The sequence below is a fragment of the Centruroides vittatus genome, unplaced genomic scaffold (assembly GCF_030686945.1).
Source record: "Centruroides vittatus isolate TY-2023 unplaced genomic scaffold, ASM3068694v2 scaffold_944, whole genome shotgun sequence".
NCBI classification, from domain to species: domain Eukaryota; kingdom Metazoa; phylum Arthropoda; class Arachnida; order Scorpiones; family Buthidae; genus Centruroides; species Centruroides vittatus.
In genome coordinates, this window is record NW_027122722.1 from 2,330,280 (window position 1) to 2,355,006 (window position 24,727).

Consider the following 24,727-nt stretch of genomic DNA (forward strand, 5'->3'; position numbering starts at 1 on the left):
GTGGTAATTTACCAGCCAATGACCTATTTTATTGATTTAAGTCTTCTGTACAGTGAGAGAATGGCATTGGGAATCACACAAAGCCTCTGGTATAATCTTATACAGTATTTATTAACATCTGAAATGTATCTGCATAAAATGAAAATGAAAAATATCATCTCCCGATAGTAATAAGAATCAATTTAAAGAAAATATCTTGTTTATTTACAAAACTAATTTTAATTTTAATAATTTTGGCAATTTTAAATAAAATTTTATAAAATATTAATAATAAATATGTTATAGTATATTTTCCAATTTTAAAAGGTTTTGTAAGATTTTCCACTGTTGCTGTTTGAGAAAAACTCAGAAGAGTTATAAATGCTGTGTTTAATTTGTATACTAGTGTTTTTCTTCTTGAAAAAAGCCCAGATAATTTTAATTTATTTATAAATATATTGTATATGTTCACTTATAATAATTTTTACTTTAAAACAAATGTTTATTGTAATTTTTAAAAAAATTTATTAGTTTCTATTACCTGATTAGCTGGAAAATAGTTTTCGCATAAGTCACATTGCTGTTGTAAGAACTTCACTGCTTGATATATTGTGTCACAATGTTCTGCTGCTTGCCTGGATTCTTCTTTATTAAATTCCATTTCAATTAGTTTGGATATCATGGTAGTTTTATCCATTTCTTCTCTCTGAAAGGATTTATAAAAAAAAATGCTTAACGAAGTTGAGTTTCCATCATCGATGCCACCTGTTGTAATATTGTCCTTCATTTTGCATTTAGAACCTTTTATATTATCCTCCATTTTCACATTTGCATTATCTCAAGTTGAAGTCACTATGGAAGAGGAAAATGAGAAAGAGCTACCAGCATAGCTTCCAAAAAGATATAGACAAAGATATTCCTTGAAATGGAATCGGTAACATTTAAGTTGCTTAAAAATAAGAAAGACAAACAAGTATAACTGAATTTTTGGCAACAAAACTGTATAGATTTTGTAATTATATACTATAGCCTATACAGTATTCATAGAATTTGTCAAAAAATTTATTAATCGTAAATAAAGAACATCTTAATTAATAAACTATTGAGAATTTGATCCTCTAAAATTTGCTAATTAAGACTTTTCCTGTAGAGAAAGAGTACATAAATATAATAAATAAAATCTATTAAAATGCCTCAGCAACATTAACACTATGCCACAAAACAAATGAAATAAAAATAAATAGGAATTCAGCAGGATGACTCTGTGTCACCAAAACTTTTTATAGCAGCTCTCCATGATGTATTTCAGGAACCAAGTTGGCACAAAAGAATAAAAATAAACAATTGATAACTATCAAATCTAAGATTTGCAGATGACGATATACTTTTCTTAAACACAGCCACAGAAATACAACAGACGATGAATTTTGCACTGCAAGCAATGAGATTGGCCCAAAAATTAATAAGGAAAAACCAAAATAACGAAAAACAAGTGTTCATTAGCCACCCAGTAATGATAGAACAAATACTAATAGAAGTGATAACTTATTGCTACCTTAGATAGCTTATAAATGTGGAAGATGAAATGGAACTGGAGATTGGACAAAGAATAAAACTTCCATAGATCTCATTTAAGAAACTCATTATCTTTAAAACTGGCATACCCTTAAATCTTAAAAAGCATTCAAGCAGTGCATTTTCCCTATTTTAACACACAAATCTGATAGAAATGTAGAATCTGACAAAGCACTGACAAATTGATTCAGACATGAAAAGAATGGAACAATCAATGATGGGATTAACACTTAAAGGCAGAAAGAAAAATACATGGATAAGTGTCAAAGATAAAAATTGTAGTCCAGATCAAATCTTTTAAGTGGAAATGACAACAGACAGACCAAGATTATTTTAGATTGGAAAATTTAGAAAACCAAGTAAAACAAAGATGAAAAAGGGAATGGGAAGACAAAATTAGAATTTGCTAGAAAGCGATACAAATGAAAATGGAACATTTTAGACCTTTTTCCAGGAGAGAACAGATATAAGAAAATCAGCAATGTGTTGCTTAACTTTTCCAGCAACATTTAAAATTGTATGTGTGGACCATATGTTATGATATTTTATTATTAAAAATTTTTTAATATTTTTAATTATTATAAAATGGCAAAAAGCTTAATTTTGAGGTAGGGATGAGTTTTATAAAAAATTCTAAATGCTGATAACCAGTAAAATTGTCATTAAGTCCAACCCTGCTCCAGACACAACATGAGTCCTCTTTATCTCCCCACACCAAGACCTTTACCCACCAAAATTTAATAGCATCAATTCTCCTAATACACAAACCTCTCCACAAAATTTTAGAAATTTTCTACAAAAAACACGGGTGTTATTAAACTTCAAAGAGGATGATCAAAATTATGCCCCCTCTCACACACACAAACATCCATACATAAAGAAAAAACTACTGAATTCTTTTGCATTTATTTATATTTCAAGATCCTAAGTCCAAATATGTAAAAATCTTTGAGGGGTCATTTTTTGACTGATTGCCATACTTTCCCTCTGTTATACATAACAGAGGGAAAGCATGTAGTTTAATAGTAATATTGATTCAACAATTTCATATTATGCATGTAGACCACCACCAGAAAGCAATCCAGATCGACTTGCCCCTTGACCTGGTCAGGTAACCCTCTCCTGGTCAGGGGGTGTACCCTCTCCCCTTTGTCTTTTGAGTCTCCTTCTTGACCACCTGCTGACTGTGACCATATATGAAAACATGCTCTCATGACATACAACCTGTGTAGTTAATAAAGTTTTGGACTCTATAAATATCACTTAAAATGATCGTTCATTCTATGGATATAACAAATATACTATTATAAACTGCTATAGTAACTTACCCATACGTTAAAATTTAATTTTACTATTCAAATAACTAAAGTCAAGTCCAAATCTATAAAGAATACAAAATGTCTAAAGCCATTGGGCTATCTTTTGGCTAACCATAGCCCAATAAAATTTAACTTTAGATATTTAGTCATTTAAATTTGCTATCATACTGACCTTTGCAGTTTTCTTATCAGATGGCATAGGAGGACATCTTGTTCTTGTTCGAGACTGTCTACTAGCAAATGCAATATCTGGTAAAATAGGTTTAAATCTTCTATTTCTTTCTGATAATATTGGAGATGATGACCTTTGGATTTGATCAAGTTTTTGCTCGGAATTAATTTTTCTTACTCTTCTCACTGGTGAAATACTTTTTCTAGTATCTCTTGTCTTGTAAGGAGAAGTGTATCTGTCTCTGATTTCCAAACCTATATCTGGTGAAGATCTGCTTATTTCCCCATCTTCTATTATAGTTTCAGAATTACATATTTCTTTTAGCTTTGTTATTGGAGAAATACTTCTCCTAGATTTTCCTCTTGTTACAGGCGATACGTATCTGTGTCTCACAGTAACACTTTCATTAAAATAAGATGAAGTCTGTTTTACTTCTTCAGATTTTCTATTTACATCATCTTTATTACAAATTTCTTTTAACCTTGTTAAAGGAGATATGCTACGACTAGTTCTTTTTGTTACCGGAGAAATATATCTACTTCTTAAAACTTTTTCAATACTAAAATCTGGAGATGATCGACTCGTCTCCATAAATTTTTCTCTATCATCATCCATATTGCTAATTTTCCTTAATCTTTCTATTGGTGATATACTTCTGTCTCTTTTACTTAAAGAAGTATACATTTCTCCCTTTAATATTGGAGAATATTGACTAATTGTTTGATTCTTCCAGTTTCTACTTCTTTCTCTGCTACGTTCTGTTAAAGGTAGAATTGGAGAAGAACTATCCTTTTTGTAGCTTGAAATCTGTTGAGTAGCTGGTAGATATAGAGAACCTTTTTTATTAATATCTTTAATGGAATATGAGTGAATTTGAAATCCTCTATGTGTTTTTGAAATATCTTCAGAAATACCTTGTTCTCTACTTTGTTCCCTACTAGAAATAATTTTGTAAATTGTTTTTGCCTCTGAACTTTGCCTAAGAGTTTCTCTTGATGTTCTAATAGAATCTTGAAGAATACTTGTTCTAATACGATAATATGATCCTTCTGTATTATCTGTATCTCTTATTGAGTATTTCTGTGGAATGTATTTATAATTGATGTGCCTCATTATCCTGGGTGGAGGTACTGGAATACTTTCAGTACTTAATTCTCTAAGAGATCTATATTGTGTTTTAATTCCTATTTCTTTTCTCATTTCTTTCAATAATCTAGGCGGTGGTGATGGAGGCTCAGTAATTATATCTTGTAGTTTTCGGAATGCAGATATATACCTCTCATCTTCCATTGTTATATCTCTAACAGATGTTGATCGCATGAAACAAGGCTCTTCTCTTCTTAATCTGTTGAAAGTGATGTCTCCACTAGCCACTGAAATATCCTGTAAGGAACTCCATAATTTCAATTGAGTTTGTTGTTTTCTTCTTCTTCTAATCTCAGCTCTTCTTTCAGATACAGTCAAATAATCTTCTTTCTGAGGAGTGGCTTTTTTGACCATAATAGGAGATGTAGGTCTTGATTCAGGTTTTGTCAAATTCTTCAATGAAATTGATCTTGTTAATTCATTACTAGTTTTGGGGACTGTTGAGTCAACATAGTCCAACTCTTTCTGTGAACTTGCTGAAACTTTTGAAGGTGATTGTGATCTGAATGAATATAAACGAACATCTTCCAAAGATGGAGTTCTATAAGCTTTAAATGTTTTTTCATGCATCTCAACTCTTTTAGAATCTGGCAGCATTGAAGAGACAAAAGGTAATGCATGTTCTCTTTTACCACCACTAAAATAGGATTCCTTCATTTTTAAGGAAGATGAATGTGGAACATGATGACTGTCATAACTTTTTCGTGTAGGAAATCTTTTATCAATACCATGTAAGTATGAAGATTCTGGAGAGATTACCATTCTTTCTGGAGATAATGATGAAATCTGTTTTCTTCTCATTTCTTGGTTACTTCTCATGTATAATTTTTGATTCGGTGCTGTATAATAATCTAAATCTTTCATGTTGGAATAGAAATGATCAGAATGACTTCTACAATATATTGGAGAAGATTCCATGTGAGTTGCTTCAGCCACTGACTCTCTTATTTTTCTTCTAGGCTTTGGACGAGGCGGAAGTCCAGATGGAATGATCTCTTGATAAAATGATTGCCTAGTTTTACTTGGACTTCTTGAGGAAATATATTCTGCAGAACCACGCAAAGAAGTTAAAGATGATGACATTTCCCTTCTTAAGCTATTTAAAGATGTAAAAGAGGCACTTGGAGATATTTTGTCAAGAGATTTCATGCTATCACTTTTTTCAAATGACTTTTCCTTTCTTGTCTTAATGGAATGTATTGTTAATTCTGAATCAATTGGCTTTCTATAAGAAATCTTCTCCTTATATAAAATAGAAGTATCTTTTTCACTGACTTTAACATACATTTCATCAGGGTCTGTAGGTTTTATTTTAATTACTTCAGTTGAAATTAAAGTAGTGTCATCTAAAATCTTTCCTTCCTCTTTTGTTTTATGTTCTATTTGTTTTTCTTTAACAGAGCTTTTTCTTCTCCTTCTTGACACTTTTTGATCTTTCACTGAATCTTTATTTAAAATTTCTTTTGATTCAGAAGACGATATACATTTTGCTTTTGTCTTAGCATCTTCCTCTCTCTCCTCTGTCTGAACTACTGGTTTCTCTTTTACTGATTGCTTGATTTCTTTTCTTTTCCTGACTCTAGCATGAGAGATGTCCTTATCCATCTTTTCTTCACTCTGTTGTGGTGGTGAAATTTCTTTTTCTTTTACTTTCAATTCTTTCTTCTCTTCTTCCTTTACTTGAGGTGGAGACTTTTCCTTCACATCTTTCTTTACTTTGGCTTCCGGTGGCTTGATTTCATCTTTTTTCTTCTCCTCTTCTTTTACTTGAGGTGGAGACTTTTCCTTCGCTGGTTCTTTGACTTCTTTCTTTACTTTAGTTTCAGCTGGCTTGATTTCATCTTTCTTCTTCTCTTCTTTCTTTTCTTCAATCACAGCAATTTCTTTTTCTTTTACTCTCAATTCTTTCTTCTCTTCTTCCTTTACTTGAGGTGGAGACTTTTCCTTCGCTGGTTCTTTGACTTCTTTCTTTACTTTAGTTTCAGCTGGCTTGATTTCATCTTTCTTCTTCTCTTCTTTCTTTTCTTCAATCACAGCAATTTCTTTTTCTTTTACTCTCAATTCTTTCTTCTCTTCTTCCTTTACTTGAGGTGGAGACTTTTCCTTCATCGGTTCTTTGACTTCTTTCTTAACTTTAGTTTCAGCTGGCTTGATTTCATCTTTTTCTTCTCTTCTTTCTTTTCTTCAATCACAGAAATTTCTTTTTCTTTTACTCTCAATTCTTTCTTCTCTTCTTCCTTTACTTGAGGTGGAGACTTTTCCTTCACTGGTTCTTTGACTTCTTTCTTTACTTTAGTTTCAGCTGGCTTGATTTCATCTTTCTTCTTCTCTTCTTTCTTTTCTTCAATCACAGCAATTTCTTTTTCTTTTACTCTCAATTCTTTCTTCTCTTCTTCCTTTACTTGAGGTGGAGACTTTTCCTTCACTGGTTCTTTGACTTCTTTCTTAACTTTAGTTTCAGCTGGCTTGATTTCATCTTTCTTCTTCTCTTCTTTCTTTTCTTCAATCACAGCAATTTCTTTTTCTTTTACTCTCAATTCTTTCTTCTCTTCTTCCTTTACTTGAGGTGGAGACTTTTCCTTCACTGGTTCTTTGACTTCTTTCTTAACTTTAGTTTCAGCTGGCTTGATTTCATCTTTCTTCTTCTCTTCTTTCTTTTCTTCAATCACAGCAATTTCTTTTTCTTTTACTCTCAATTCTTTCTTCTCTTCTTCCTTTACTTGAGGTGGAGACTTTTCCTTCACTGGTTCTTTGACTTCTTTCTTAACTTTAGTTTCAGCTGGCTTGATTTCATCTTTCTTCTTCTCTTCTTTCTTTTCTTCAATCACAGCAATTTCTTTTTCTTTTACTCTCAATTCTTTCTTCTCTTCTTCCTTTACTTGAGGTGGAGACTTTTCCTTCATCGGTTCTTTGACTTCTTTCTTAACTTTAGTTTCAGCTGGCTTGATTTCATCTTTTTTCTTCTCTTCTTTTACTTGAGGTGGAGACTTTTCCTTCACTGGTTCTTTGACTTCTTTCTTAACTTTAGTTTCAGCTGGCTTGATTTCATCTTTCTTCTTCTCTTCTTTCTTTTCTTCAATCACAGCAATTTCTTTTTCTTTTACTCTCAATTCTTTCTTCTCTTCTTCCTTTACTTGAGGTGGAGACTTTTCCTTCATCGGTTCTTTGACTTCTTTCTTAACTTTAGTTTCAGCTGGCTTGATTTCATCTTTTTTCTTCTCTTCTTTCTTTTCTTCAATCACAGCAATTTCTTTTTCTTTTACTCTCAATTCTTTCTTCTCTTCTTCCTTTACTTGAGGTGGAGACTTTTCCTTCATCGGTTCTTTGACTTCTTTCTTAACTTTAGTTTCAGCTGGCTTGATTTCATCTTTTTTCTTCTCTTCTTTTACTTGAGGTGGAGTCTTTTCCTTCACTGGTTCTTTGACTTCTTTCTTAACTTTAGTTTCAGCTGGCTTGATTTCATCTTTCTTCTTCTCTTCTTTCTTTTCTTCAATCACAGCAATTTCTTTTTCTTTTACTCTCAATTCTTTTTTCTCTTCTTCCTTTACTTGAGGTGGAGACTTTTCCTTCACTGGTTCTTTGACTTCTTTCTTAACTTTAGTTTCAGCTGGCTTGATTTCATCTTTCTTCTTCTCTTCTTTCTTTTCTTCAATCACAGCAATTTCTTTTTCTTTTACTCTCAATTCTTTCTTCTCTTCTTCCTTTACTTGAGGTGGAGACTTTTCCTTCACTGGTTCTTTGACTTCTTTCTTAACTTTAGTTTCAGCTGGCTTGATTTCATCTTTTTTCTTCTCTTCTTTCTTTTCTTCAATCACAGCAATTTCTTTTTCTTTTACTCTCAATTCTTTCTTCTCTTCTTCCTTTACTTGAGGTGGAGACTTTTCCTTCATCGGTTCTTTGACTTCTTTCTTAACTTTAGTTTCAGCTGGCTTGATTTCATCTTTTTTCTTCTCTTCTTTTACTTGAGGTGGAGTCTTTTCCTTCACTGGTTCTTTGACTTCTTTCTTAACTTTAGTTTCAGCTGGCTTGATTTCATCTTTCTTCTTCTCTTCTTTCTTTTCTTCAATCACAGCAATTTCTTTTTCTTTTACTCTCAATTCTTTCTTCTCTTCTTCCTTTACTTGAGGTGGAGACTTTTCCTTCACTGGTTCTTTGACTTCTTTCTTAACTTTAGTTTCAGCTGGCTTGATTTCATCTTTCTTCTTCTCTTCTTTCTTTTCTTCAATCACAGCAATTTCTTTTTCTTTTACTCTCAATTCTTTCTTCTCTTCTTCCTTTACTTGAGGTGGAGACTTTTCCTTCACTGGTTCTTTGACTTCTTTCTTAACTTTAGTTTCAGCTGGCTTGATTTCATCTTTCTTCTTCTCTTCTTTCTTTTCTTCAATCACAGCAATTTCTTTTTCTTTTACTCTCAATTCTTTCTTCTCTTCTTCCTTTACTTGAGGTGGAGACTTTTCCTTCACTGGTTCTTTGACTTCTTTCTTAACTTTAGTTTCAGCTGGCTTGATTTCATCTTTCTTCTTCTCTTCTTTCTTTTCTTCAATCACAGCAATTTCTTTTTCTTTTACTCTCAATTCTTTCTTCTCTTCTTCCTTTACTTGAGGTGGAGACTTTTCCTTCACTGGTTCTTTGACTTCTTTCTTAACTTTAGTTTCAGCTGGCTTGATTTCATCTTTTTCTTCTCTTCTTTCTTTTCTTCAATCACAGCAATTTCTTTTTCTTTTACTCTCAATTCTTTCTTCTCTTCTTCCTTTACTTGAGGTGGAGACTTTTCCTTCACTGGTTCTTTGACTTCTTTCTTTACTTTAGTTTCAGCTGGCTTGATTTCATCTTTCTTCTTCTCTTCTTTCTTTTCTTCAATCACAGCAATTTCTTTTTCTTTTACTCTCAATTCTTTTTTCTCTTCTTCCTTTACTTGAGGTGGAGACTTTTCCTTCATCGGTTCTTTGACTTCTTTCTTAACTTTAGTTTCAGCTGGCTTGATTTCATCTTTTTTCTTCTCTTCTTTCTTTTCTTCAATCACAGCAATTTCTTTTTCTTTTACTCTCAATTCTTTTTTCTCTTCTTCCTTTACTTGAGGTGGAGACTTTTCCTTCACTGGTTCTTTGACTTCTTTCTTAACTTTAGTTTCAGCTGGCTTGATTTCATCTTTCTTCTTCTCTTCTTTCTTTTCTTCAATCACAGCAATTTCTTTTTCTTTTACTCTCAATTCTTTCTTCTCTTCTTCCTTTACTTGAGGTGGAGACTTTTCCTTCACTGGTTCTTTGACTTCTTTCTTAACTTTAGTTTCAGCTGGCTTGATTTCATCTTTTTCTTCTCTTCTTTCTTTTCTTCAATCACAGCAATTTCTTTTTCTTTTACTCTCAATTCTTTTTTCTCTTCTTCCTTTACTTGAGGTGGAGACTTTTCCTTCACTGGTTCTTTGACTTCTTTCTTAACTTTAGTTTCAGCTGGCTTGATTTCATCTTTTTCTTCTCTTCTTTCTTTTCTTCAATCACAGCAATTTCTTTTTCTTTTACTCTCAATTCTTTTTTCTCTTCTTCCTTTACTTGAGGTGGAGACTTTTCCTTCACTGGTTCTTTGACTTCTTTCTTTACTTTAGTTTCAGCTGGCTTGATTTCATCTTTTTCTTCTCTTCTTTCTTTTCTTCAATCACAGCAATTTCTTTTTCTTTTACTCTCAATTCTTTTTTCTCTTCTTCCTTTACTTGAGGTGGAGACTTTTCCTTCACTGGTTCTTTGACTTCTTTCTTTACTTTAGTTTCAGCTGGCTTGATTTCATCTTTTTCTTCTCTTCTTTCTTTTCTTCAATCACAGCAATTTCTTTTTCTTTTACTCTCAATTCTTTTTTCTCTTCTTCCTTTACTTGAGGTGGAGACTTTTCCTTCACTGGTTCTTTGACTTCTTTCTTTACTTTAGTTTCAGCTGGCTTGATTTCATCTTTCTTCTCTTCTTTCTTTTCTTCAATCACAGCAATTTCTTTTTCTTTTACTCTCAATTCTTTCTTCTCTTCTTCCTTTACTTGAGGTGGAGACTTTTCCTTCACTGGTTCTTTGACTTCTTTCTTAACTTTAGTTTCAGCTGGCTTGATTTCATCTTTCTTCTTCTCTTCTTTCTTTTCTTCAATCACAGCAATTTCTTTTTCTTTTACTCTCAATTCTTTCTTCTCTTCTTCCTTTACTTGAGGTGGAGACTTTTCCTTCACTGGTTCTTTGACTTCTTTCTTTACTTTAGTTTCAGCTGGCTTGATTTCATCTTTCTTCTTCTCTTCTTTCTTTTCTTCAATCACAGCAATTTCTTTTTCTTTTACTCTCAATTCTTTTTTCTCTTCTTCCTTTACTTGAGGTGGAGACTTTTCCTTCATCGGTTCTTTGACTTCTTTCTTAACTTTGGTTTCAGCTGGCTTGATTTCATCTTTTTTCTTCTCTTCTTTCTTTTCTTCAATCACAGCAATTTCTTTTTCTTTTACTCTCAATTCTTTCTTCTCTTCTTCCTTTACTTGAGGTGGAGACTTTTCCTTCGCTGGTTCTTTGACTTCTTTCTTCACTTTGGTTTCAGGTGGCTTGATTTCGTCTTTTTTCTTCTCCTCTTTCTTTTCTTCACTCACAACAATTTCTTTTTCATTTACTTTCAATTCTTGTTTATTTTCTTTCTGTATCTGAGTTGAAGATTGCTCTTTGATGGATTCTTTTACATCCTTTCTTCTTATTTTAGGTTGTGGTAGAAAAATGTCTGTGGTAGATATGTCTTCTATTTCTGTTTTCTTTTCATCATCATCTTTTAACTTATCTGATCTTTTTCTTTCTTTTTCCTCTATTTCCTTAATTTCTTCTTTTATTTGATATTTCTGTATGTCTGCACCTTCTATTAAATTTATTGCTGTTTCTTTTTGCTCTTCTTTGCGAGATTTTTCTTTTTCTATAAATATTTGTTCTTTTCCAATTTCTTCTTTTAGTTGGGGAAAGTGTTCTTTTTTTTGTATTGTAGATTCTGTTTTTTCTGTGATTTCAGGCAAAACCATTTCCATTTCTTTCTTCTGTGTTTCTTGTATTTGAGGGAATATTTGTGTTGATGGTTCAACATCCATTTTTTCTGTAGATTTAGATGAAATAACTTGATTTTGTTCAGTAATAATCTCCTCTTCCTTTTCTTCTTTTTGTAGTTTTGTCTTTTGTGGAATTAATCCTTGCACATCTTTTTCTATACCTTTCTTTCGTTTTGGTACAACAGGAACATCGTCTAAATTCTCTTGTTTATATTTCATCTGTATAGTAGTATCTGTCATTTCTGGTTTTTCTGATATTTCATGTTGACTATGTTCTTTCTTAATTATTACTTCTTGTTTATAATCTTTTTGTTCTTCAGTTTCTAAGGAAGTTGTTTCTGTTAGTGTTTCAACACCCACTTTTCCTAAATTTCCAGCTTGTATATCCTCAAGTTTTATGAAAGAAATATCTTCCAGTTTCATTTCATCTTTTTCTGCTATACTTTCTGTCACTGATTCTAAACTTTCAAACTTTTTCTCTTTTAACTTTAATTTTGAAGTACGTTGTGGTTTTTGTGGCTTTTGAACAGTTTCCTCCTCTTGTATAAATGTTGCAGAATCTTTCATTTCTTCTACTTCCATTGGCTCAGTTGCATCTGAAATTTTACTTAATGTTGTTTCAGCAGGAATGCCTATGCTAGATACAGATGCTTGTTCTTTACTTTCCATATCAATTTTTTCATGAGATTTTATCTTTCTTCGAGGAGGTACGTGTTGAATATTGAAGTCAATTTCAGATGATATATCTTCACATGAAATTTGTGATGATGTTTCATCTTTTTCAGATTTTGATTTCCTTCTTGGACGAATTGGCATTTTATTTTCACCTCTATCGGCTGTTTTTAGATATTGAAAATAATTAAATTCACTTTCTTCAGTTGATAGTGTTTCTACACTTTTGCTCTGTTGGGCTAAAACGTCATCTTCAGACTTTCTTGGTTTTCTTTCTAGAGTTCTTGATTTTCTGCGAGGTGGAATAGGTGCAACAGTTGAAGCAGTTTCAGATTTATTTGCTGAATCTATTTTTTCAGAGGAAGAAAATGATTTCATATAGTCAAAAAAATTGATTGATTCTTCACTTTCAGCTATTGATATTTCTGTACTAGCTTCACTTATTGCTAAACTTTCTGAAGATTGCCAAGAGGCTTGTTCTCCTTTTTTCTCTATTTGTTTCCTTTCAGCTTTAGATTTTCGACGTGGAGGTTTTGGAACATCTGAAAATAGTTTAATTTCCTGCAATTTATCATCTTCCATTTTAGTTCCGTTCAATACTTTTTCTTTTTCTCTCTCAGTAGAACTTTTGACCTTTATATTTTCAGTTTCGTCTTTGTCTTCTGTTATCATGGACTTTACAGAAGCTTCTGAAATTTTTTCTGAAACAGTTTCTTGAACTGAAGAAATTTGCTTCTCTTCAAATGAAGCTATATTTTTTATATGTTTTTCATCAGTTGTCATTTCTTCTGTAGAAGCCTCTGTAACATATTCTTGCTTGTTAAACTTTTCATCAAGTTTATATGCTTCTCTTTCCAAAAACACATCTTTTGTTCTAAGTAATAAAGACTCTTCTTCACTGCATTTCTCTAATGCAGACATTTCAGTCTCAGAGCTTTCTGCAATATGCTCTTTAATTTCTTGTTTTTTAATTGTTTCAGTTTCTTCAATATGCAATTTTTCTGATTCTTTACTTTCTGTTGCCTTCATTCCTATATCTGCAATACTGTCTATGTTAGCTTCTTTCTTTTCGTAAATAGAAGTTTTTATTGTTATACATTCTTCAGAAGCTGACATTTCTGCTTCAGAACTTTCAGCAAGGCATTCTTTTGGCATTTCTTTTTGGCTAATATCTTTTGTTTCTTCTAATCTCATATCTTCTACTTGTTGAAGTTCTGCTGCTTTCATTCCAAATTCTTTTACACTTTTCAATTGCAAGTGTTGTTTCTTGTATGTAAGTGTTTTTTCTTCAGCATATTCTTCAGAAGCTGATGTCTCTGCTTCAGAACTTTCAGCAAGGCATTCTTTCGGCATTTCTTTTTGACTAATATCTTTTGTTTCTTCTAATCTCATATCTTCTACTTGTTGAAGTTCTGCTGCTTTCATTCCAAATTCTTTTACACTTTTCAATTGCAAGTGTTGTTTCTTGTATGTAAGTGTTTTTTCTTCAGCATATTCTTCAGAAGCTGATGTCTCTGCTTCAGAACTTTCAGCAAGGCATTCTTTCGGCATTTCTTTTTGACTAATATCTTTTGTTTCTTCTAATCTCATATCTTCTACTTGTTGAAGTTCTGCTGCTTTCATTCCAAATTCTTTTACACTTTTCAATTGCAAGTGTTGTTTCTTGTATGTAAGTGTTTTTTCTTCAGCATATTCTTCAGAAGCTGATGTCTCTGCTTCAGAACTCTCAGCAAAGCATTCTTTTGGCATTTCTTTTTGACTAATATCTTTTGTTTCTTCTAATCCCATGTCTTCTACTTGTTGAAGTTCTGCTGCTTTCATTCCAAATTCTTTTATGCTTTTCAATTGCAAGTGTTGTTTCTTGTATGTAAGTGTTTTTTCTTCAGCATATTCTTCAGAAGCTGATGTCTCTGCTTCAGAACTTTCAGCAAAGCATTCTTTTGGCATTTCTTTTTGGCTAATATCTTTTGTTTCTTCTAATCCTATGTCTTCTACTTGTTGGAGTTCTGCTGCTTTCATTCCAAATTCTTTTACGCTTTTCAATTGCAAGTGTTGTTTCTTGTATGTAAGTGTTTTTTCTTCAGCATATTCTTCAGAAGCTGATGTCTCTGCTTCAGAACTTTCAGCAAAGCATTCTTTTGGCATTTCTTTTTGGCTAATATCTTTTGTTTCTTCTAATCCTCATGTCTTCTACTTGTTGGAGTTCTGCTGCTTTCATTCCAAATTCTTTTACGCTTTTCAATTGCAAGTGTTGTTTCTTGTATGTAAGTGTTTTTTCTTCAGCATATTCTTCAGAAGCTGATGTCTCTGCTTCAGAACTCTCAGCAAAGCATTCTTTTGGCATTTCTTTTTGACTAATATCTTTTGTTTCTTCTAATCCCATATCTTCTACTTGTTGGAGTTCTGCTGCTTTCATTCCAAATTCTTTTACGCTTTTCAATTGCAAGTGTTGTTTCTCATATGTAATTGCTTTCTCTTCAAAATGTTCTTCAGCAACTAATGATCTTATTTCAGATCTCTCAGTGAAATGTTCTTTCAATGTTTCTATTTCTTTAGGTTTTTCCAAATCAGTTTCTTTAGATTGTTGAGTTAAAATTGCTTTTGTCCCCAATACTTCACATTTTTCTATTTTAGGTAATTTTATTTTATAATCAGATGACTGTACTTCTGTATATTCTTCAGAAATTGGTACTTTTGAACTCGCTACAATTTGTTCTTCTTTAGCACTAATATCTTTTGTTTCTTCTTTTGATTTAATTAATTTTTCGTGATCTTCTTTTATCTTTATTCCAAAATCTTTTACCTCCTCCAATTTGATATGTTCAGAAGATATTTGAGTATCTTCAAGTAATGCATATTCTGCACTGCTATCTACTTTACTATACTTTGTATCTAATGAAAATAATTTTTCTTCATCCTCTATTTTTCTTTTTACTTTCTCACCTTCTGATTTCATTTCTTCTCTTTTGATTTCAGCTTCAGGTAAAATTCTATGATCATATGTTTCACCAGTTACTGGAAATTTTTCAGTTAGAGATGTAACATCATCTTTTGGTAGTGATTGTTCACTGGATTGAATTTGGGATGACTTAGGCAATTTTTCTATAATATTCTCTTCTTGTACTGTAAATATTTCTTTTGTTTCTTTTAAAAATGGCTCTGATAGAAATAATCTTTCTTCCTCTTCCAGCTCTTCTGTTATTTGTTTAAGAGAAGATTCAACATCTGCAAATGTATCGGCAATTTCAGCTGAAAAATGTTCTTGTACTTCTTCTTGTAAGTATTGCAAATCTTGTTCTCTTTCTTCAGTAATAAAATAATCATCATCATCATAAAACTGTAATTCTTCTTCAGGTAAATTTTCAGATTCAGTTGGTGCAAATTTTTCAACTATTGTATCATCCATTGCATAAGTGACTTCTGTTTCCATTGGTTCTCTCAATTTTGAAAAATGTTTATCTTCATCATAAGACATTTTATCACTTTCTATTTTTTGTGAGTGTGCATAAGTGACTTGTATTTTATCAATATCTGTTTCTGTTGTCATCTCATGAAATTCTTTTCTAATGTTTTGTTCATCTGATTCCAAAACAGAAATATTCTGTACAAGAATGTCATTATCTCTTTGTAATTCATAAGTTGTCATATCAGATTCGTCTTTCAAAGCAATTTCTTTTACAATTAAATTCTGTTCAACTAATTTAGAATCAATACTTCCTACATCTGTAATTAAATCTTCAGGAATAGTTTCTCTTTTTTCATAATCATAACTATTTTTGACTGATTCTTGAAGTTGGAAATATTGTGAACTTTCCTGTTTTAATAAACTTTCATCATCTTTTTTAAGTGGTGTGATCTCCTTATGTTTTTCTTCTTGAAGTTGATATTGTTTTGATAAAATTTCACCTTCTTTTTCATCTTTTACAGTATCTTTTGCAACATGTAGATTATCATCAATACATAGTTTTGGCACAACAGTGACATTATATGTACTTTCTTTTTCTAAAGATCTATCCTTTATTGTTAGTGTATCTTCCAATGATGTTTCAGATATGTTTGAAGTATATTTAATAGTATCTGATAAATTTATTTGTTCAGTTTTTTCTAATGCTGATGTTGGAAGTTCAACATTCAATACTTCAGATTTGATTACATCTTTTTGTACAGGTATTTCCTTGGTGTACTTTTCTGATATTTCAATATTTTCTTTCATTTCTTTTGTTCTCATATGCTTGCTTATGTCTTCAGAAATTAACTTTTCAGGTATGCTCCCTTCTACACTTTTCATTTCTTTCTGTTTAAAAATTTTCTCTTCTGTCAATGGAATTTCCTTCTTTTTCTCTGTGGATTTACTGTCTTTAACAGATTTTTTTGTGCTAGACTTAGACTTTAGTGGCTTTTTTTCTACAACCACTTCCGACATAAGTGATTCATATAAGCTTGCTACAGCCCATGATTCAACATTCTCTAATGGAACTGATTCTTGTTCACTTTCTTCTACTGTCTTTTCCACTGTATGTATTTCACTTAATTTAGCACTTTGTTCTAATACTTGTTCAGGTTTTAATTTATCAGATACTGATATTAAATGTTTTTTGAATTGTTCCTTTCCTTCTGAATCTATTTCAGTATCAGTCATTGGTGGAGTTTTGAATTCTGCCTGTGAAGATAATTCTTCTGGTGCATCTGTGAAAGTATCAGATATCAAACTTTCAGTATCTGATTTGTATTCAGAATAAAATGGAGGAGGAGAAGTGGGTTCCAGAGCATCTGTGTAAGCATCAGATGCCAAACTTTCAGTATCTGAAAATGATTTAAAAGATCGGAATGATGCATGTTCTTCAAATGCATCTGCATAGGTATCCGATGTTAAACTTTCATTGTCTGAAGCTATTTTATTACCATTTGAATCCAATTGATCTGATTTTTCATATAACAATTTACCATTGTGGAAGGTTGATGCCGGTACTATTTCTTCTTTAAAAGTTTTATGATCTTTTACATGGGATTCCTCAGTATGAGTTTGGGGAGTTGTCAAATTTGGTTTCACTGGCCATTTATCTTCAGCAAGGATAGTCCTACCTGGTGAGACCCACTTTAAAGATGGACCAGTTGCAGGTGATGGTTTTGTTATTTCAGTTTTTCCACTTTTCTGTTTTTTCTTCTTTGGACTGGTGACTTCAGCTGACTGTATCAATGATGCATACATTTGTGCTGCTGGTGATGCAAACCCATAATCTCCATATTTTACACTACCATATTCTGTAATATCTTCTACTTGAGCAACACCTGGAGCATCTTCAAAATCCTCCTCACTTGTAGATGTATGATCTTTCTCTATCTTTTCTTTTATATCTGGAGTTTTTTCTTCCATTATACACTCTTTTACTTCTGCTTGAATTTCTTCTTTAGTTTCAACAATAGATTCTTCAGTTTCTATTTGCTCCATTGTTTCTTCACTTGCAAATAAATCACCCATTTCTTCAGCAAGTAATTCTGACGAGATAGCTCTTGAAAAGTCATCTTCATATTTGCTACTTTTAATCACAGGAGTTAATGGTCTTGTAGTATGTAAAATTGGTTTTCTACTTTCAGTACTTTCAAAAGATAAAGATTTTGAAGTTTGTAAAATGGAGGTTTTCTTCTTAGACATATCAGGTGTTAAGGGTCTTGCAACAGATGTCAATGATTTTGAAGCTTGTAACATAGGAGCTTCGGTTTTAATTGTATCTACCGGCTTTATATTAAATACAGTTGGTGATTCTGCTTCATACGTCTCAACAGAAATTGGTTTTTTATCAATTTCAATATTTTTGGTTTGTGAAATGTTTTCAGTTTCTTCAATATTTGAAAATAATTTTCTTTCACTTTCTTCTTTTATTTTTTCTTCATGTTGCATTTTAAGATTACCATTTTCAACAACAGGAATTATTTCTTCTGGAATATGAATATCACTCTTCAATAATTCAATAGATTTTTGAATATCTCTAATTTCTGTGCTATCCTTCACCTCAGATTTCATTAATTCTTCTGAAAGAGATTTTTCTTCCTTTTGCTCAGTCAAGTGTGAAAAATGTTTTTCATGTTCTAAAGTTTCTTTTTCTCTTTTTTCTATATCTTTCATTCTAGAATGAAGTTTACTTATCAAACTAGGAGATTTTCTTTTTTCAGACTCTGAAACAGTTAAGACAGTAGATTCTTCAGTTTCTTGAATACTCTGCTTATCCTTTTGCTCCCATGATGAATAAAGAAAAGGTTGTAAAGTAGATTTAACAAGATCTGCATATGCCAGTTCAATATTACCCTGATTTGCTGTAAGAGCTTCAGCAATATCGTCTTCATTGAAGTTTCCTCTGGCAGAAAGTTCTTCAATCTATACAAAAATGAAAACTTTCATTCATTTTGGTGAATTATAAATGCAAACACAAATACTGACAAAAGTTAGAATTTTTAAAATGTCATTTTAAAAATATAAAAATGTAAACTAATAATTATGAAAAATGATAATTACATTATCAAGCATAAAAACTGGAAAAGATAACTTCCAGATGATAGATACCAACAATGTTGAAAAATTATGTTAGCATTTGAATATTAGTAAAATAATTTGCAATTAAGTAGAATTAGCTCAGCTATCTACCAACAATCATTGTGGCTTAACAGTTCAAACTATTTTATCTACTCTTTCCTATTCTATGAATATTTATAGATTATATATGAACATTCAATCCATAACCCAGTTTTTTAAATTAAAGCCAAACAAACTACCAGATTATCAGACTATATTAAGGCTAATTTTAATAATTAATTATAAAGTATGGTAATTTGACTATACTACCTCTGTCTATCTCTAATCAAATTACTTATTGATTAATTATTAAAATTAACTTTAATATAGCCCAATAATCTGGTAGTTCTTTTAACTTTAGAGTTTAGATTAATATCTACAAAAATAAAAATCAAACTTTATTTGCATTTGAGTTAAGTTTTATGTGCATTTTTATATGCAGAATACAAAAAATTCCAAATGATTGCCAGATTACATTGGGCTACATTAATGCTACTAACTACTAATTACACACAAATTACTTCAAATTTAATTAGTAGTTAGTAGCATGACTATAGCCTGATGTAATTCAGCAATCATTTGATTTTAATCTGAAAATAGGGCTTTAGATGTTTATATTTGTATAAAAAATGTAGAGCAAACCCAGTAAGTATGCCAATTTCTGTGTTTGTTGGAATAATTCTTGGAATATTAAATTCCAACATTCTAACACTCCTAATTTAAAATCACTAAGTTATCTTTTGTTCTAATTATTTTGATCAGTCCTAATCTATTGTGAATTTTAGTGTATTGCGTGCATAGAAATGCCTTGAAACACAGATATTCAATGGTTATCAAATTCATTTCATAAAAATCTCTTATAAAATTGTATTTGACATCAACTTGTCATATTTGTTTATATTCCCATTTTGAAAGTAGATGAATACAAGATCAATTATCTTCCAGAATTTTAGAAGGAGTTTTACTAGTTATTCAAAGTCAGTTAATAAGTTCTTTGGTCAAAGTAATTCAGCTGATGCTGTTGCTAAAGTGGCATATTCAACCTTGCTTGATGATGATGCTATGGAGGTTTATCTTTTGGTTGTCTATAGAACTTAATTCTCAAGCACTTTCATTAAAATTCAGATGATTTTTTATTGGGTTCAATACAGCCTCTTCAACCTTAAAATTCCCGGTACACAAGACGACAGTTAACAAATAAACTAACGTTTTCGATCCTCCACCGAGGTCTTCGTCAGGTTTGTTGACGGTTCTGATAATGGAATGCGAAGAGAATCAAACGCTTTCAAAATTCAAAAGATCGAACATCTCCAGCGTGCAGTAATGATGAATGATACAACGTAAATTTAATAGACAGGAGTCTACCATAATAACGGCGCAATTTACCCAAACAGGAATAAAAACATGACTACCAATGTGGATGCACCTCAGAGATATATTGCCACGCATACGATAATACGTTACTTTCCTTGAAATTAATACATTTCCCCGATTTGGTAGCCTTGTAAATCTCAAGGGTCTTTATTGGGTTCACTTCCACAGTCAAAATCCATACAATAGCAAATATTTGCTTCCACCTTCTCTATAAAACAAACTGATGTCCAAGATTTCTTTCATAAATTGTAAAATCTCTTCAAGCATTGTACTTTTGTTTTCTCATTTTATATCTACTAAAATAGTTAATAGAAAAGCTACTAGCAGGCCTTGTCATGAGCATAGTAAGAAGCACTACTCACAGAAAACTTACGGTTGTTTGGTTCATCTTTCAATTTGTTAGTTATTGCTTTAATTACTTGTTGCTTCTTATAATTCTAGAAAATAAACTGGAAACTTTCATAAAATATTCATAAAAATGCATTTGGTTCAAGTGTATCTCATTTTAGATATGTAGACTTCAACATTAAGAATGATTAAATGAAAAAAAATTGCATTTTATCTTCAACCTAAGTATTAAAAGAAAATGTTCTTTGTGCAACAAATTTTTTCACAAACACTTTTTATTTTTTCTGGATGAAAGTTTTTTGTGTATATATATTTTCCAATTCAAATAGTTCTAATTTATCACTGTTGTGTACAGTTAACAGTGAAGTGCTCTTTGTTTTCTCATTTACATGCTTTATTTTTGGTATAAGTTTATTTTGAAGTTTATACCTTATGCAACCTAGAGATATTGCACAGATATAGCTTGACTTACCACCTCTTGAAGTATGACTGTTTAAAACTATGACAGTCTTCTCATAGAACATTTGTAATAGCCATATTGTGAAGACGAGGTGCTTGCAGTTGAAACAAAACAAAGTGACTACACTGCCAGTTACTTTCTTGGCTGTTATATATAACAGAGAGAAAGTATGGTAATTGGTCAAAAATTGCCACCTGATATTTGTACATTTTTGGACTCAGGACACTTTGAAACATTTAGAAATGCAAAAAAATTCAGGGGTTTTTCTGAATGCATGGAGCACTGACAATTTTTCAGAAAGCAAAAATTTGTCAGTGCTCTCTGAAAAATGTATCGGAAGGGAAAAATTGTAATCTATTTGAAAAACAGGAAAAAAAGAAAAAAACAGACAAGTCTACAAGTGTGTACTGTTAAAAATGAAGAAAATACCATGTAATGAAATAAAATATTTTTTAAGTGTAAACTAATATCAAATTGTAAAACTCCAACTAGAAAACCTGAAGATACCTTTCATCTTGAAGATTTAGTGTGTAATAAAAAATAAAAAGAAAAAAACCAAGTAAAAGTTCCTCAAAAATCGTGATGTGATAAGTCCAATTAAATAGTCAAAATAGTAGCTATAAAATAATAAAATACTGTGGGAAAAAAGGACTAAAAGCTTTATGAATAAATATAATTTATATATCGTTTATAAAGACTCTGAAAATAATGACACAGATTAAAATTAAACAAAATCTAAAACTGACTAGCTGAAAATATAAATTTAAACAATTTAAATTATTAAACTCAGTAAGTGTATTTTTACCTTTAATTTTCTGCTGTTGACACACTCTAAAATTGCAACTCTCATATCCCCTCTGTGTGTTCTAAGAGCATCTCTTGCTTCATTTGGTGAGACAATTCCAATTTCCATTCTACTTTTGTCATCACTATAATCAGTAGCAAGAGCAGCAACATTTTCTATCATTCTTTGCCAATTCTCTTCTAACCAAACCAATGGATCTTCTCGACCACATCTCTCTAATGCAACTTGAACATCTTCTATGGAAAATCCGTACTGCTCGGCTTCCTAACCAAAAAATATTTTTAAAATTATATTTATGTACACACATGCATAATTATGACACCAATTTAAATATATACATATATAATATAATTACTCTAATTAAATTCTTTAACTCTTCATTATGATTCTCTCCTAAAAGTCGACTTTGTACAAAATCACTATCTCTGCTCAGTTGTCCAGGATCAGATTCCCACTGAATCTAGAAAAATTTATGTAATAATTTATAATTCTTTCAACATTTTCTTTCAAAACCATTAGTGCTTTATGAATTCAAATCAAATATTTTTATTTTTACACATTTAATAATATAAAACTATTAAAAAAAATATGTTTCACGCTCATCATTGAACACCTTCCGTGTTTTCATTATTTAGCAGCCAATGTGATTAAAAATGTTATTCTCACTGCAGTTACAGAGACACCTGTCAAAACTGCATTACATCATACAATTTAACATAAAGTAACAGAATAACAAAAGAAACTTTTAAGAACATATTCATAAAATAAATAAATAACGTAAATATTCAGAGACAAATGCCATCTAATGCAATGGTGGACAACCTCCGGCCCGCAGGCCAGCTATGGCCCGCAAAACATTTCTATCTGGCCCACGAGAACTTTAATAGATTATTAAATTGGAAAAATAACTAACTAATTAATAGTTATTTTTCCAATTCTTTGTAATTTTTCTAAAACGATAAGAGAAATAAATGTAGTAATTAACTTCTTTTTTCATTTATCTCATATTTGCAGACTAAAAAATTACAGGTCACAAGAAGGCATCAATTAACTACTACAGCCCGCGGAAGAAACGTAAAATTTATTCTGGCCCATGTTATAAAAAAGGTTGCCCACCCTTGATCTAACGGATTGTTTGTAACTGCAAGACATTCCCAAACAATGTTTTTAAGCATTAATATCAGGTCACTCCATAAGTTCATGTGTGTTTTTATCTACAAAAAAGCAGCAAAAAATTTTAATTAAATTTTATTTCAATCTATAATGTATTCACCATTATTTTGTACAATTTCTTGCCATCTTGATGGTAGCTTTTTAATCCTGTCTTTGTAAAATGATTTCGGTTTTGAATCAAAATATTCAGAAATAGCCTTTTTTACATTGTTCCCACCCTCAAAAGTTTTCCCTTTTAAAAAATTCTGCAAACTGCAAAAAGATGATAATCACTGGGAGCAATATCTGGCAAATATGGTGGATGAGGTAAAATTTTCCAGTTGTAGCTTTCAAGTTTCTGTACAGTTATTTTTGCAGCGTGTGGTCTGGCATTATTATGCTGCAAGAGAACCTGCTTTCTGTTCACTAATGACGGTTGATTTTTTTTCAATTTTTCATTTAAACGCTTTAATTGCTCACAATACATTTGAGCTGTAATTGTTTGATTAGGTTCTAACAGCTCAAAGTGAATTACACCTGACATATCTCACCAAACAGACAAAAGAATTTTTTTTGGATGCAACCCACCTTTTGCAGTCAGTTTTGGCTGCTTGTCCATTGTCTTTTTCTTGTCACATTATTATAGAGGATCCATTTTTCATCTCCAGTAACCAACCTACCAAGAAAAGGTTCTAAAGCAATACGGGATAAAAGAGACGTGCAAATGTTTACACGTTGTTGTCGGTTAGCTATTGACAGTTCATGTGGTATCCATTTTCCTAGCTTTGAAACTTTTCTGATTTGTTGTAGGTGTCTATGAACAGTTCCATGGGATGAATTTAAACATTCTGCAATTTCATCAACTGTTAAAGATCGTTCGGCTTCAACTAGTACAGAGAGAGCATCATCATCAAAGTCAACGGGTCTTCCAGTACGAGCCTTATCCTCCACACTAAAATCATTGTTTCTAAATCTTTCAAACCACTTCTGTGCAGTCTTTGCACTAATTACAATTTGATTATGTACAGTATTTATTTTTTGGATGCATTTGTAGCATTCTCACCACTTAAAAATAAAAAGTATAAAGCATATCTTTTATATTCATTGGTTACTTCCATTTTAATGAAAATAAACAACTAAAATGTTTACAATTCTGAACAGTATTATATGAATGAGATCCAATTTAACACTTCAGTGTAAAAATTATCACATTAGACTGACATTTTTAACAGCAAAACAAGATTTTTCTCAAGGTCATAAAAATGGCATGGACTTATGGACTGACCTGATAAATATTTAAATTATGCTAATATCAATATAACATTAATATATCAGTAACCATAAAAGGAATATTTCCATTCAAATTAAAATAGTGAGAGACTAAACAATATAATACCCATTCCTTTCATATACACTGATACTCAGATATAAGTTATATCTAAAAGAAAAAAATGAGTTTGTTTATATTTAATATTTTATAGTAATTGATTACATAGTTTAGTTTTTTTTTTATTAATATTAATTTTTGTATTATTTTAATTATGATTATTATTTCTTGATGTTAAATATAAGAACTCATTACAACACAATAAAGTAATAAGGCGAAGCTAAAACAAAATACAATGGCAATTATGTTCAAGTATTTACATTAATAGAGCTGTAACCAGTGGCGTAGCGTGGGTGTCAGCCGCCCGGGGCGGAGGAAAATTTCGCCGCCCCCTTAAATAAAATACGGGGAATCCCTACAAGTCAGTAAAGACGGTGTTGTCAGTCACTACAATGAACAAGATGTCATTATTATACATTCATTTAAAGAAAGGGGATTCCCCAGTTTCGTCACAGAATAAGTAATGAAAAATTCTGTGCTTATTTCAATTGGTCCGAATCGTAGGTGCGACAAAAATATGAAATGAAATGGTTCAAATTTTTACAAGATATTATTATTATTTATTGTGAAATTTTGCCGCTCCCTTAAAGTGCCGCCCGGGACAAGCCGTCCCTGCCGCCCCCACCACGCTACGCCACTGGCTGTAACTACAGTTGGAAAATTTTCATGTACTGTGGAATGCATAAAAAGAAAAAATTAGGACATCAAGAATATCCATTGTTGTCT

The 24,727-nt window shown here is 31.4% G+C and overlaps 2 protein-coding genes across 2 annotated transcripts in view; both read right to left on the bottom strand.

Annotated features, from left to right (window-relative positions):
• LOC136990541 (titin homolog) overlaps positions 1–14,052 on the bottom strand; it is a 34,986-nt gene extending 20,934 nt beyond the window's left edge. The window contains exons 1-6 of the mRNA XM_067288944.1: positions 9,947–14,052; positions 9,607–9,837; positions 8,854–9,521; positions 6,440–8,818; positions 3,046–6,281; positions 521–685 (exon numbers count right to left, since the gene is read on the bottom strand). Of these exons, the coding sequence (XP_067145045.1) occupies positions 521–685; positions 3,046–6,281; positions 6,440–8,818; positions 8,854–9,521; positions 9,607–9,837; positions 9,947–14,052 (10,785 nt within the window). The remainder of the gene's footprint in view (positions 1–520; positions 686–3,045; positions 6,282–6,439; positions 8,819–8,853; positions 9,522–9,606; positions 9,838–9,946) is intronic.
• Positions 13,854–24,727, bottom strand: part of LOC136990491 (E3 ubiquitin-protein ligase lubel-like) — a 71,548-nt gene continuing 60,674 nt past the window's right edge. The window contains exons 11-13 of the mRNA XM_067288876.1: positions 21,818–21,922; positions 21,463–21,726; positions 13,854–18,280 (exon numbers count right to left, since the gene is read on the bottom strand). Of these exons, the coding sequence (XP_067144977.1) occupies positions 14,063–18,280; positions 21,463–21,726; positions 21,818–21,922 (4,587 nt within the window). The 3' untranslated portion in view covers positions 13,854–14,062. The remainder of the gene's footprint in view (positions 18,281–21,462; positions 21,727–21,817; positions 21,923–24,727) is intronic.